The sequence below is a fragment of the Lonchura striata genome, chromosome 5 (genome assembly GCF_050655825.1).
Source record: "Lonchura striata isolate lonStrDom1 chromosome 5, ASM5065582v1, whole genome shotgun sequence".
Classification (NCBI taxonomy): Eukaryota; Metazoa; Chordata; class Aves; order Passeriformes; family Estrildidae; genus Lonchura; species Lonchura striata.
In genome coordinates, this window is record NC_140707.1 from 27,702,463 (window position 1) to 27,716,809 (window position 14,347).

General features: G+C 41.3%; 1 protein-coding gene across 6 annotated transcripts in view; it reads left to right on the plus strand.

Annotated features, from left to right (window-relative positions):
* Positions 1-14,347, plus strand: part of MOB2 (MOB kinase activator 2) — a 109,617-nt gene that overhangs the window by 92,442 nt on the left and 2,828 nt on the right. For all 6 annotated transcript variants that reach the window (XM_021526718.4, XM_085580160.1, XM_085580161.1 and 3 more), the window contains 2 exons: positions 6,948-7,108; positions 8,327-8,420. In XM_021526718.4, coding sequence (XP_021382393.1) covers positions 6,948-7,108; positions 8,327-8,420 — 255 coding nt within the window. The remainder of the gene's footprint in view (positions 1-6,947; positions 7,109-8,326; positions 8,421-14,347) is intronic.

The window sequence follows — 14,347 nt, forward strand, 5'->3', positions numbered from 1 at the left end:
AGGAGAGGGGAGGAATGAAGCTGAGGTCAGAGGGGTCTGTCAGAGACCTGTGGCAAGAGGAGATTGGAATGGAAACTGCCTTAAAAAGCTTGGTCTCCTTCCCTTCTGCAGCCCTGGAGAAAAGCACTGTCCACAGCAATCTGTGAACAATTGCACTGAATGCTGCACTGAGATTTGGACTTGATTTGCAGTACCTTGCACAGCTTCCTTTCCCATGCTGATGTTCTTTTCTTTCCCCGTCCTGAACATGGATGTGTACATCCAGGATTTGTGTTCTGGGTGTTCTGTCATGTGGCATTTCCAGCTGAAGGCTAAGCAGCGATCTGGGTTAAAACAGGACATGGGATTACAGAAAGACCTCCAGAGGTGCTAGTCTTGTGCTGTTTTAAAGAAAGAGGGGAAATAACAAACATCGTCTCTAGCGTTGTTCTCAAAGGAAGGGCAGCTTGACTGATGTTTGAAGGAAGCTCTTATTCCCCTTTCTGTGCATGCTGTACAAGTAAACAAAGACACTGAATTACCAAGAAGGGATTTAAGGTCTGTAGCCCTTCTGAGTTTCCAGTTCTTGCTCTTAACTGAGGAGAAAAAGCAGTGGGCTGCTGGGTAGGAAACTGGACAGCCTTCAAGAGTTTGTTCCTGACCCGTAAGAACTGGCGTAACCTGCTTCTTCATTGTTCTTGTCACTTGGACTCGTAAATTTCAGCTCATAAAACTGCTTCCTTCCTGCTATGAATGGGTTCAGGACTCCCATGCTTACGCACAATGTTTGTAACCAGAAATTAACTGATCATTTCTTTCCAGTAAAGGGCCACATAAAAAGCCTATAAAGGTAAAAAGTATGTCTGTGAGCAGCTGACCTGGTTTACCTTACAGAGCTGTAGCCTTCTGTCCGTGGCTGAAATCAGTAGTGTTTCTCCTTTCTGCAAAGGGAGTACATTAGAGGGAGACACCTCAAATATTGGAATTTTTTTGCCTTTTACTCCCTCTTCTGTTCCACTCGCATCCCCTTTGACTCCCTAGCCAAAGAAGGGAAGAGGAGAGAAGCTAAAATGCAAACATCCAGTACACCTTTAATTTTTAATTCTGAACCCTTATTCACTGGAAGAGTAAAAACAATGCTCATAAAATTTAGCTTACTAAATTTAGCTTACTAAATTTAGTCTTACTGCCTCTATAATTTTGTCTTTTAAGAAGCTAACCCCCATTCTTAGAGTGACAAAAAAGTAGGTTTTGGTAGGAGTACTTCATTTTATAACACTTCATATAGGTGGTGCGTGTTTTGAAACACAACACTTCAAAAAGAAAAAAAAAATTAAAGGATAAAAAAATCAAAGGCCCAGATAGTTTGAGATACCAGCTAGTTCAGTGTGTAGAGGTGTACTTGGAATATGGTGTTGCTGTTACAGACAGTAATCCCTGTAAAAGTTTTAGTTGGGAGTGTACCATTTAAACCCCAAACCTTTCCAGACTGCGAATGATACAAATTGTAAAGTGCAAGCCAGGTTACTTGAAAACAACCGCCAAACCCTTGAGTTTTGTTTTTAATATAAATTAATTTCATAAATAATTAATTTACAAATAATTATTTACAAATAATTAATTTTGTAATACTTCTGTGGACATCTTTAGTTTTGATGTTCCTTAAAACCATTTATTTTCTTGTCATTTTTTGCGTGCATTGCTGTGGGGCTGTACTCTCACCAGCACTAACAGAATATGTCACAGCTGGATTGGCAACAGTTGAGACTTGCTCTCTTCTGAATTTGTGAGGATTGCTAGGATTATAGCAATTAACCTTGTGTAAGGAATAGGGTCATTTGTTAAAAAAAGCCTACAAAATCCTACCACGTTAATCAGAAAATAGGTGGCTTTCTCCTGTAAGGTTCATGGTCCATGGTGGTTTTCATCCTCAAAGACTTAAGATGGCTTGTGAGTTCTGAAGTTTGCAAACAGAGACATATTTGCCATGTGAGGCCTGTCAGACCTGTACTGTAAATTTTCCAATGGAAATTTGAGTGGTTGAGATTTGCTTGGAATCTGAAACTGGTGCATTATCCAGAGGCAGTGATAGAAGTTTTGCCTGCAGCTCTGGTCGTCACCACTATAGGCTTTTAAAATAACTTCTTTAACTTTCTGAAGTTACTCTTATTTCCATTTTAATATGCCAGACTAAAGTGAGAAAACCCACTGATAACATGTACTTCCAAAATTAAAAATAGACAGCCATTCATCCAAGGACAGTTAGTTGGGTGTGGAGGATGGAGAAGGGGGATCAAAGTATCATCAGTTGTCCTTGAAGAGATTTCAGTTTCAAATGCAAATGTAAGAAGCTGCACAGCTTGCTGGGGACAGCAATAAATTATTTTAGCTGTGCTGGTTTCCTCTGAAAAAAAAAAGGAATCTTGAACTGGTAGAGATCATCTAAAATAGCATGGTCAGTTTAGGAATGTTTGAAATTTAATAAATCATTAGTCTTCCCTCTATGTGATCAACCTCAGAATAAATCATGTGCATGGCCAGAGCCATGGACCCTGGTACAATTCTGAAGTGATGTGATGCACATCAGGTTATGAAGCACATCCACTTTGGGATGTGGAGACACTGAGTCTCTGGTCCTTCTTCAGATAAATCAGATTGCTTCATGTGTGCTTCTTTCCAAACAAACCACGTTGGTTTACACTGAAGCACATCTTTTAGCATTTGTACCATGACTCAGCTTTGAACCTTACAGTCAGAGTCTGCTCTGAAATGAGAATAACACTTCCTCAAAATGGTATTAAAACTAAACCTTGATGGTGCTTTGAAGATGTTCTGAAGTGCAGGCTTTTTTAAACCAAGAAACTACTGAGCATCTGATCAAGATGGTGGAGTGTCTTCTACCTCTCTCCAGTGAAATCCAGGCAAACTTGCAGCTGATGTGTTTTCTACCTGGACACAAGGCTGAGTATGGCAGCCCTGCTAGAAGCATTAGTGTTGTGCAGTCTTGGCCTGGCACCAGTTCTAAGACTTCAGGCAAGCCATCTCTCTTCTACCATTTCCCGTCACTTTTCCCTCTCTGAAATTTATTTTTGGGTGTGTCTTGGCCTGTGGCATCACGTTCAATTTAATGCCTAAAACCAGAAGCAGCTAGCCTGGGTATTGTCTGAGGAATTAATTTGTACTCTGGTTTGCCTGTCAGTAAAAACTGTGGAGTGCTGTTTCTTTGGGTTCCCTAAAGATGTTTCTTTACTTAATTAGTACTTAAGTACTGATAGACAGGACTTGTCTAAGCTGTGGGCAGACCACCAAACTGCTGCATAACAGCTACTTCTGCAGCTGCTTGGGTGATACAGTTGATGTGGCATGGACATGTTAAGACAAATTTAGAAGAATTCTCTAATTTTTGAAGAAAGACTTGTAAACTTGAATCAGGACTTGAGGTGTCTACAGCTGTGTTTTGAAAATTCTCTTTCTTAGATGGTCTTAGATGACACTTAGTTATGTTTTCCGGTAAACAGTATTTACAGGTGATGAATTTTGATGTTTCCTGAATAAAACAGTAAAATTACTGTTCTTGGCTTTTTTTTTTTCCTTTGTATTTGTGTACTTTAAACATAAAATGAAAAATTAAGGAAGGCATCTTGGAAGAGAAGAGCACACAAAAAGGAGGTAACGGATGTTTCACTTCATACCCCTGGAGTTGAGTCCAGGTGGAGTTAACAGGTTTTTGAAACAGCAGTGAACTTGGGTGTAGCCGTGAGCAGAGGAAGGGAAGCTTATTCCTAAACTTTGCATTATTTGGTAATCCTGGTGATTGTGAATGAATGAGCTTTGGTTTATGTGGAATATGGAAGTATTCTTGGTTGATTCTTAATCATATCTAATTGTGTTTATAAAACGGGGTATTTTTCATACTGCTGTATGCTTCAGCTTTTTAAGTTTAAAAAGAAAATGCTTCACACTATGGGCAGGTATTGATAGCTCCCAAACTAAAGTCACAGTTTTACAGCCTAGACTGAGTATGACTCAGTTAATTTATTGAGTAAGTCAAGAGAACCTAAGTTCTGCCTAAATGGAGATGGATACATGGCCCAGTTCAAAATTATGTTTTTAAGGCTGAATATTTTTTTTGTTAGTTTCTACTAGCAGTACTGGGGTCATGTAGCATCCCAGCTGCACTGCATGGAAATGTGCTGGTGTAAAACAATATCTGTGGTCTTGCTGTGGTCTCAGAAACTGCAAAAGGTTAACAAGATGTTTGTGCTGCACATGGCAATTTGACATTCAGGTTTCAGTGGTATGAATAAATCCTTTGATAGCAGTGATTCTGGGTATTTTGCAGGTTCTATGGTGATACCCAAGAGGTTTTTTTTTTTAAACTGAGCCAAAGCTTTGGAAAGAAGGGGCAGAACATGGGATTCTTCAGGAAGCTTTTGTTTGAAGTGCTTCAGTTCCAGAACAAGGCAGTTGTGGAAAGACTTACACAATCTATTTAAAAGACTCCAGGTGGCTGCTTGTACTGAGCTAACTGAGAGTTGACATTTGTGTGAAAATGAGGGGCATGGGATTCTGCAAAAGGACAGTGTTGTTTGCAGTAGCAAACTTGGGAAATACATTTAGCGTTGAATTTTTGTTTATTCTCTTGAAATGAGGAAGGGATGCTGCAGTGAGGATGAGGTACACTCCACCCATTCCCATGTGATGGAAGGCTTGCCTCAGTCTCGTGTATCTTGCTTCCTTCTGTGGTTTCCCTCCACAGCCTGACTCTGACAGACTGTCTTTGACCTCTTTGTCTCTCTTCCCTCCTCCTCCTCCTTACAGAAGACCGCTCCTAGCTGATGTGGCACAGCTCTAACCTGGGGCCCTTGGTTTAATTATCATGAACTACAGCAAAGACAGAAACGATCCAAACTACTTCTCACTGATAACTTTTTTTCTCAGAGTGTGGTTAATGCAGTTTGTCAAGCCAGTCTCAGAAGCTGAAAGTATTTTCTGCATGACTGTTACTAGAACTATAATTTAACTTAAAAAAAAATCAATTTATCCTTGAATGCTAGAATCTTGGCCCCCTCCCTCCCCAGCCAAACTAAACCCAGAAACCACTAAATGTAGCAAATGCAAGGGTTTGAAGACAGAAATAGTCTGACAACCAGGAATTGTCCTCTAACCAAGTAACCCCTCTGAATTAAGAGCCTTGCACTAAGGAACAATAGATTCTCATGTCCTAAAACATCCCCTTGTGGAGCAGCAATGAGAATTAGTCCTTTAGTTTGTTTTCATTCTGTATTTGTATTCTTTAGAAAGATGTTCTGTGTTGTATTATTTAAAAAGATGTCACAGGCATCCCCTCCTAAACCATGAAGCCCACCTTTCTCATTAACATAGGAAAGAAGGTCTGACCATCTGTTCCCTGCCAGCCACCTGCAGTGCTTTCTGCACATCTCTGTAAATACATCATGAGGCTGTAAGGGTGCTGCTGTCACCAAGTTTTCGTTGATTTTCCTTCATGGTGGCCTTTCTGACATCCCTCTAGTCTTGATTTACCGTTTAGAGACATGTGACAAGACTCAACACAAGTTTAAGACAGTGAACACAGGCAGTGCTGGTGACCAGAGTTAAAATGCTGCTTTCCTGCAGAAGGCACATCTCAGTCTCTCCCTGCTCCAGTAGGGATTATGTGGATGATGAATCTTTCTGAAGATAGATTTAATAAATAGATCAGTAAAGAGCCCATGAAGAGAGAAATCTCAGTGATCGTATTTCCTTTAGGAAGAGCACTGAGACTTCAGACACCATTCCAGGAAAGATGAGTATCACATCCTCAGTGCAAAAATGAAGCCTGCATGTATCTCGGGAACACAGCTGGAAGATTATTTAAGTGTGTTAAGAGCCAAAGTGTGAGGTCTGTTTCCTTTGGATGAGATCTCAATGAGTTTTGACAGCAAACTTAATGCAGTCATCTGCAAAGGTGAGCTTGTCTTGGCTTTACAGATCCTCAAAAATCACTTTAACAAAGACAGCTTGACATTAAAAAAGAGCTGGCATCTCTTCCTTGTTTTTAAATGATAATGGACAGCAAGTATTGTCCTATAATTGTGCCTTACCATTAAATAGATCTGCCATCTCTGCTTAGATGGATTTTTTAACAGCAGGAACACATACGGATTTTTGACCACAAAGCTTAAAAGGCCAAAGTGCTTGATCCACTGTCCTTCCTCTGAAGTCCTACTGAATCCCTAGTCCAGGGTTGGGTTGAGAGTCTATTTAAAAATAAGTGAGAGGAACACTCTAATGATTATGACAAATACCTTACAGATAGGAGGTGAAAAGTCACAAGATGCCATGGAGATAAATGTCTTTTATGGAATGTGGTTTCTGTGCTTTTATAAATCCAAATGGAAGGTTATTTCATAAATGCATTCGATTTCCAAGGATTTTCAGAAAAACATGAACTCAGATCTTTCTTTCCTAGGTATCCCTAGAATTGAGAAAACAGGTATTTTTGTGGTTATCACTGCTTTTAGCTGGAGTCACAGATGTTCACTTAAGAAGGCTTCTGATAGGGCTGGAGAGCAAGGAATGCTGTAGGCTTTGAACAAGCAGCACCAGCTTTTCCAGCTATCTTTTGCAGCAGCCAGATTTGCTATTCTCAGACTCCTGTTCCAGGTGACCAGGAGCTGTGTGATGCAGCAGGCTGTTTGCCTTCACATGGACTCCTTCAGGCACAGAGCTTGTCACCACTGTTCACGGACCTGAGGAGAGACCAGTGCTCTCCCAGGAGTTTGCAGTCTCACCTGGCCAAAGGGCAGGGGAAGTGAAGCAGCAAAATGAAGTTGCTGGGGAAGAGAATGCAGGAGGAGCAGGCTAAAGGCAAATAAAGGAGTTTGGATGAAACAACTGCTTTCAGATTTCTGTAGCTGTTCAACAGTACAACTAACCTCACTTCTCTCTTTTTTAATCTTTTGCAGGAAGTCCAAGGGAAAGCCAAATGGTAAGAAGCCAGCACCAGAAGAGAAGAAACTTTACCTAGAGCCAGAATACACAAAATCCAGAATTACTGACTTCGAATTTAAGGAACTAGTGATGTTACCACGGGAAATAGACCTCAATGAGTGGCTTGCCAGCAACAGTGAGTATTATGTTCATACAACTCTGAGCTTGCTGTCTATCCTCAAGAGGCCATTCATTTACTCTTTTTGCTGTTTTCAGTGCTTAGAGAAACACTCAGTGACTATTTATGCTTACTGTGTAATGCATGTCATTATACCTTGAGTGGTAATTAAGCTGTCTCACGCACAGCCCAGCTGTGCTCAGCAGCATGAAAGCCTTGATGCATTTCCTCCTTCCAGCTCCCTCCCTGTGGCACCGAGGGCACTGCAGTTTTGGATGCTCTTTGTAGAACCGTCAAGATCCCCATTGACTGCTTGCTAAACTGACTGGTTCTGCATGTTTCTGACTCCAGCTACTGATCTTCCAGAAGCATTGTAAAAATTGATTTTCTAAAGACTTTTATATAAAGCAACTTATGCCTAAAGCCAGAACTTGTGACGTATTTTGGAGTCCTCCCTACTCCTTCCAAATTTTGGTGGAATTACTGTGGATTTCAAGAGTAGACAGGTTGAAATTCAGAGATGTGACCAGCTACTGTGACTGAATGCTGTACCTGTGCACTTCAGCCCTGATCTGCTGTACTTTCCTGGGCTACTCCTGCCTGTCCTCACCTGCATCTATGGCCCACTCTTCTTTATGTTTTCGACAGTGTGTGGTAGTAGCAAGAAACTACTTTAAACTGCACACTAGGAACGTTTATAGAGACTCATGAAGAAAAAGTGAGGTGCACCATGAGAAGTATTAAGAAGTTCAGTTATCTTAGGAGATTTTTAGAAAGTAGAAGTGTGTTAGGTTTCATGCTGGTTGTTTTTACAAAGAGACATGTTTTGAAAACTTAATAGTGCTATTTTCTAGCCACTGTAGATTTTAAGTCTGTAGATTTTAAGTCTGACTTCAAAAGAATGTAGCAAATTGTTTGCCTTCAGCTTATAGGAGAGTATTCTACTGTAAAGGTGAGGTTGATGATGGAGACACTTTCCAGTCTTGCTGCTTTGTGAGTAATAAGAGCTAATGCATCATGGTGCTTTCATCTTAAATCAAAACAAGAGCTTTCATTCTGTGTACCTCTTTGTTTTGTAGTTCATCATTAGGCTCATTTAGCTAAATCATGTTTAAATTTGTATGCAAGCTCAGGACTGAGGTTGTTTCACTTGCTGTATTTAAATAATTGTCTGGAGGATAACCAGTATTTTAAAGTATTTTACTTCTGAATTTCTTTCCTTTGTTTATTTTTCAGCAACAACTTTCTTTCATCACATCAACTTACAGTATAGTACAATCTCAGAATTCTGTACAGGAGAGTCATGTCAGACCATGGCAGTGTGCAATACGTAAGTCAGTATTTTCATTTATTATACATGCAAGGTTTTCATATCTTCAGAGTCTCCTGGGGGAGGATATTGGTATTGGATGGCACTGGGAAAGTGTTTACAGCAGGTCTCTACTTGCTGAGAATGTGTCAGCTGTGCATCCTATTCTCTCCCTTCAGCAGGGAAATGTGGTGGAAATCTGTTTTTGTGGAGGACTAGAAGGATGAGAATCTCTTGAGTGCTCTAAGCTGGTTTTAGAAGATCAGACCAGAGAGGCAAATGACCATGTGTGTGCTTGGGGGAAAGGGAAAGGAGGGTGTGAAGGAAACTTCCTTGTCTGACTATTCAGGAGCCACTATGGAAGTCAGTCTTGAGCTGAGACCAAGGCCCCTTCACAGCTGCACACCCCACACTCACTCAGACCAGCTTGTTTTTACTGGCTTCACCCAAGTTTTACATAGCAGAGTCTTGGATATGCAGATCCTTGAAATTAACTTGGTACAGTAATTAAATAACCTTATAACAGCTCAATCCAGTGCCTCCATCTGGAGGGGCCCAAAGCAAAGGAAACTCTGGGCTTCTATAGTCTCACAGTCAAAAAAGCCTGAGTGAGACTTGGGGTTGTCAGCTCCGGCTGTGTCTCTGAGTGTCACCTGGCTGAGCCACAGGTCCCCATGTCCTTTGTTGTGCCGCTGTCACGCAGAGCTGAGCCCTGAGCCTGCAGTGCAGCTGCTGATGGAAGTACCTGCATGGAGTGTGCTCCTCGGCAAGGGCAGGGCAGGACTGTCCGTGCTGGTTACAGTGCTGGGGCTCCAGGGAAGGCAGGGCAGGAGAGGTGAGTTGTGAAAACATCAGAGGGTGCTTCTGAGAGCCAGAATGCTGACACAGCTCCAGGCTGCTCCTAGATAACCTCTAGCCTGACGTGAGCCACAGGCTCTCTGCCTGAGCCCCTGGGCACAGAGGACACAAGTGGCAGCTTTGCAAGAGTAAGGAAAACTTATTGGTTTGGCGTTTTTCCGCCTCTAGAGCTTAGTAGACTTTAACATTGACTAGCAGTTAGTTCTGGAAGAAAGCTTTGTAGTATTACTGGACAGTGTGAATATCAGAAAAAGTTAAAATAAATTCTGCTCCTGATGAGCACAGTCCAACATGATGGAATATGAGATCCAGTCAAGTATGAATATGCCTGTTGTGTTTTGGGGTTTTTCCCTCCAACATGTGTTGATAGCCCTTTCCTTCCCTCCTCTTGCATTTCCTGGGATTAATTTACTTGAGATGGATTTTAAAAGAGCCGACTGGGCAGTAACATCATAGTAGATCAAACAACATCTCAGAGAATGTATGCAACAGAACCTCTGTATTGTATTTCTGACAGTCTTTACATAACTCTTAGAAGGAAAGCCTTGCTTAATGCACTGGTCTATCTTGTACACTTGAAATTAATATCAGGGGCTTTCTTTGAGAACACTTAAAAGTATGCAAATTGTATTTTTGCATGTAGAAGGTGGAATGATAACTGTCAGAGAGTTAAAGGCCATGCTAGAGACTTTGAAACCAAGCTGGAAGAGAGAGTAATAAATCTCTGCTGGACCCAGATTTTATCAAAAGGAGACAGCATGTCTCTAAATAAGAAATGGTGAGCAGTAAGATGAGTATTTTGTTGATTCTTGTTCCCAAGCATACTCATGTTTAAATTCCTGATGTAGCACTGGCAGTCCCAAGCACGGAGTTTAACTGTTTATCCACTTGGCTGGTGGGAAATAGTGGCTAAGAGGAGGTGGTGATTGGGAGCCTGCATTAGTGTTGCTCTAGTGAGAGTTTAAAATGAGTTTTCTGTAAGCACCTTGTGCTGCAGAATAAAGAGAGGAAGTGTCTGTAGGCAACTGCAGCTGTAGCCTGTATTTTTAGTTGTAGGGGCTGATAGCAGAATGTTCCTATCCTTTGTTTTGGAAAACTGAAAAATTGCACTATTTGGGAATAACAGGAAGCATATCTACACTTGGGTGAAGCACTTGAAATGGCTTGTGTGTAGCTAAATCATAACAACCTCAGTACCTTCCTGTACTTGGGGCAGGTGGCTGATTCAAACTGGAGGCTGCTTGCTTCTAGCAAGTGTGTGGGTCTGTGGAAAAGCCACCAAGGTAAGATCAAGTGCCTGCACACCTCAGCACAGTTCAGCTTTGTGGGCCCTTATTTCATAATTGTGTTCTCCAAATCCTGTTCTTTTTGTTCTGCCTTTCCTAGCTCTGGTAAGCTGAGGATGTGCTGGTTGTGTTGGAAAGCACGAGTTGCTGAGGCTTATTGTGCCTTGGACCTGTATAAAGAGAGACACTGGTGTCAGTTCTGATTAACCTGATGGATGCTGCAGGCTTGGCCTTCTGTGGCCATGATCAGTTTGTTGCTGTCCTTTGGAGTGCAATAGCATCTGGCTGTTTAAGATTGCCATAGAATTACAGTACCTTGGAATTCAGGTGCAGTTTGCCTTTGTTTCCCATGCTGATTTCTTGGGTAGTTCCATATGAAAGTCTGCATTATGTTCCACTTTTATATTCTCCCTGCCGAGTTCTTTATTATATATTTTGGATCACACCATTCTGGTCATGCTTAAGAAAGGCTTTTTTATTTATGCTTGAGATGTTCAAGTAACTACTGAGAAGTGGTTGCTCATCAAGTTACTTGACATTCAAATTGCACTGCAAGTACCCAGTCCTAAATTTAAAGTATTTGCTGGCACAATAAGCACTTGTTGAAGTTAAATATTTGAGGTAAGGTTTTAACATCTGAGAGGAGCTGCAGCCAACTGACAAACTGCAGACAGATGCAGCTTTCAGCCCTCTGTCAGATACATGAGATAGCACAGCCATCTGCACACAGCAAGGAGGAGAATTTCTGCTTACGGTCACTAGGAGACATCTGACCAAAACTTAGTGCAGAACAGATGGAAGCATTTGCTGGCAAGGTGGGATAATGCCAAGAGAAATACCACAGTGGCTAGTTATCCTCAAACTTTAATGAGGGTGAATGAATATAACTTTGGGAATTACCTAATTTTGTTCATTAATATGTTTGTCACTTGTTGCAAAGCAGGTACTATATTTTAACACAGTATTTACTATTAAAATTTAGTACGCTTTATAGCTTATTATTACAAAAACCAGCTTTTAAAGCACCCTGAGCTATAAACTGACATTTCTAGCTGACATTTGGGTAAAACTCCTCACAGTACTGCAGTGAGTGTAATAAATAAGAGTCTATGTAAGTGCTGTACATAAAAGGATAAGTCTACAAAACTGTGGCAGAAATGAAGGATGGATTCAAACTTTCAGGAAGGCCACCTTTCAAAATGTTTTGGTCCAGTGAAATCCCTTAATTGGTAACTCTTATCACTCTTTTTTTTTCTAATCTTAGTCTCCTTTCTCATGTTTATCTTGCCCTTAGTGTCTCTGCATAGGGAGGGGATTTCCTCCTAGAGTGCTTAATTCAAACTTAAAAGTTTTACATTTTATTACATTTAAGTTCCCCCTGCTGTATGTAATTTTACATGATGCCTCCTTTTCTTCTCTGCCATCCAAATACTGCTTAGCCCCTGTGAAACCATCAAAGCTGTTCCAGCTGCTCACAAGCACTGTACTCCTCCTGCCTCTTGCTTTCTATCCTGCTTTCTTAATGTTGCCTGTTTTTTGGTATTTCTACCAGGACTGTCTCTCCTTGCTTTCCAGGCAAAATAATTTCCACAGTATATGCTTTTCCATCCTTCCAAAAGCCTTTCTTGTATTTTGGTGTAAGTTGTGTTCTGCCTTGGATTCTGTGTCATCAACACCAGCTCAGAATGTTGTAGAGGAAAAGGGATAAAGTACATACATATATTAAGATGCAGTATTGTGATTTCACATGTGTTATGCTTCATTATTTGCATCACAGGTTCTTCTCTGGTAAACCCATAATCATTTCTCCCTGGGATTTAGAGCAGAGTTGCAGATTCCTCTCCATACTGGGGAGATTTAAATCTGCAATTTTTGAAAAGTGCCCTTAAGTCTCATCCTCTTGTGTTTCTGCTTCCCGTCCATTCCCTAATATGGGACTGTGCTGTCCCAGTGCCAGTGGTGGAATGCAATTAGGCTTCTGTGCCCAAGTGAGCCCTTCCATGGCCCCAGACTGCTCCTATCCTGTTCATGGAGATAACTCCAGCGTGGGTGGAAGCCGTGTACCAGGTGCAAGATGTTCATGGCACGTCAGGGGCCCACTCCTCTTCCCCTGAGAGCTGTGAAATCTGTTCAACAGCACCTGAAACATGAGGAAAACACACGACTAATGAACAGGACAATCCTTGTAGTTATCCCCTTACTATTAATGATTCTTCTGTTTAATTCCAATTTTGCGTAATTAATTTCCTAATTTTCAAGGAAAGCCAGAAAGGCTAGGCAGTGGGATGCTAAATCAGATTTATTCACTTACATGGGAATGTAAGTGAACTTGAGCAGTTGCCAATTGTTTCTTCTGACTAAAATCCTATTATCAACACTCAGTTTTGCACCTATGGGAAACTAAACTGCTTTCTGTCTTGAAGTTGAGGGTTCCTCAGCATGAGAAAACTGCTGGGGTATTACAGTGCAGCCAGGTATTGTCTTAAGACCCAAAATAGTGAACCCAAAATAAGGCTGAATTGCCTGGGTCTGTCTCTCACTGCAGGAGTAGACAAACAAGGTTGTGTTTGGTGCACTCCATTGTGTAATTCCTTAGAGCTGGATTGTACAAAGGAAGTGAGCAGTGGTGAAGAGCACATTCTGTGCCTGAGGGCCCAAGTGCTGGGTTTGATGCCTGACATAGCTCTAAAAAGAACTTTTGACTCCTGCTGTTTTCACCCTCTTACCTTTTTATGCAATTTTGAAGTCAATCCTTGTCTCTCTAGTAAAGGACAGAGTGACCAAATAGTGAAAAGAAGCTGAAAGAAAAATTCTAAAACCTTAATATTTGCAGAACTACTTGTAGTTGTGTTTCCTTTCCCAACTTGAGCTCCTCTACTTATTTCTGCAGCTTCCTCTGGTTTTCATATGGCTTGGGGCATGAACAAGGAATTGGGGAAGACCAGTACAATGGATTTCTTATCAGTACTATAATGATATAGGACTGTGCCTTGAGCTTAGACTTTTTGAAGGAAGTTCATAAACTGGAACTTAAGGCTTGTCTAATGTGACATACTAATAAAAACTTTAAATGTGTTTCCCTGAATTCTTTATCTGTAAAATGTTTTTCACTGTGTGCCTAATCCAGTGGGTAGTTGTTCTTGGTAGCAGTTAAGAGATGCTTTAATTAGCCATGACTTTTTTTTTAAAAAAGGAACAAATATTTAGTTGTTTTGTAGCCTTCAGATTGTCTGTCAGCTGAGGGATGGTTGCAGTTAATCATGATTATTATGGTTAACTGATGGAATTATGGCTGTTCTTGAAGTATCTTCTGTTAAGATCCAACTGGAATATTCACTGTGGCAGAACCACATGTAAATTCAGGTGTTTGCACGAGTCTGTAACACAAGGAGCAGAGTTCAAACACACACTAGTATGGATGTGCAGAAGGGGCCTGAAACTTCCCTAGGGTTGCATTTTGAAGAGGATTGGGAACACCTGAAACTCTGCCAGTGCTGGAGAGCCCCAGGCTGGAAAAGGTGGTGTTCTGGGGCCACCGTCTGACTGTCTCACAGTATTGCACTGCAGAACTAATTGTGCTCTCTGATGCTCAGCATCACAAGTTTATCAGTTCATCACTGTGCAATGTTGCTGCCCCTTAAATATAGTTCAGAATTCTACAGACTGTATGTAAATCTGTCATGGATAGGGAATTGTCACTCCCTCAGCAGAACTCCTCCCCTTGCAGTCTTGTCAGCAAGGCTTTCTGAGCTTGGTGCTGCCACCTGCACTCCGGCCTAGACCGATAGAGAGCGACAAAATCAG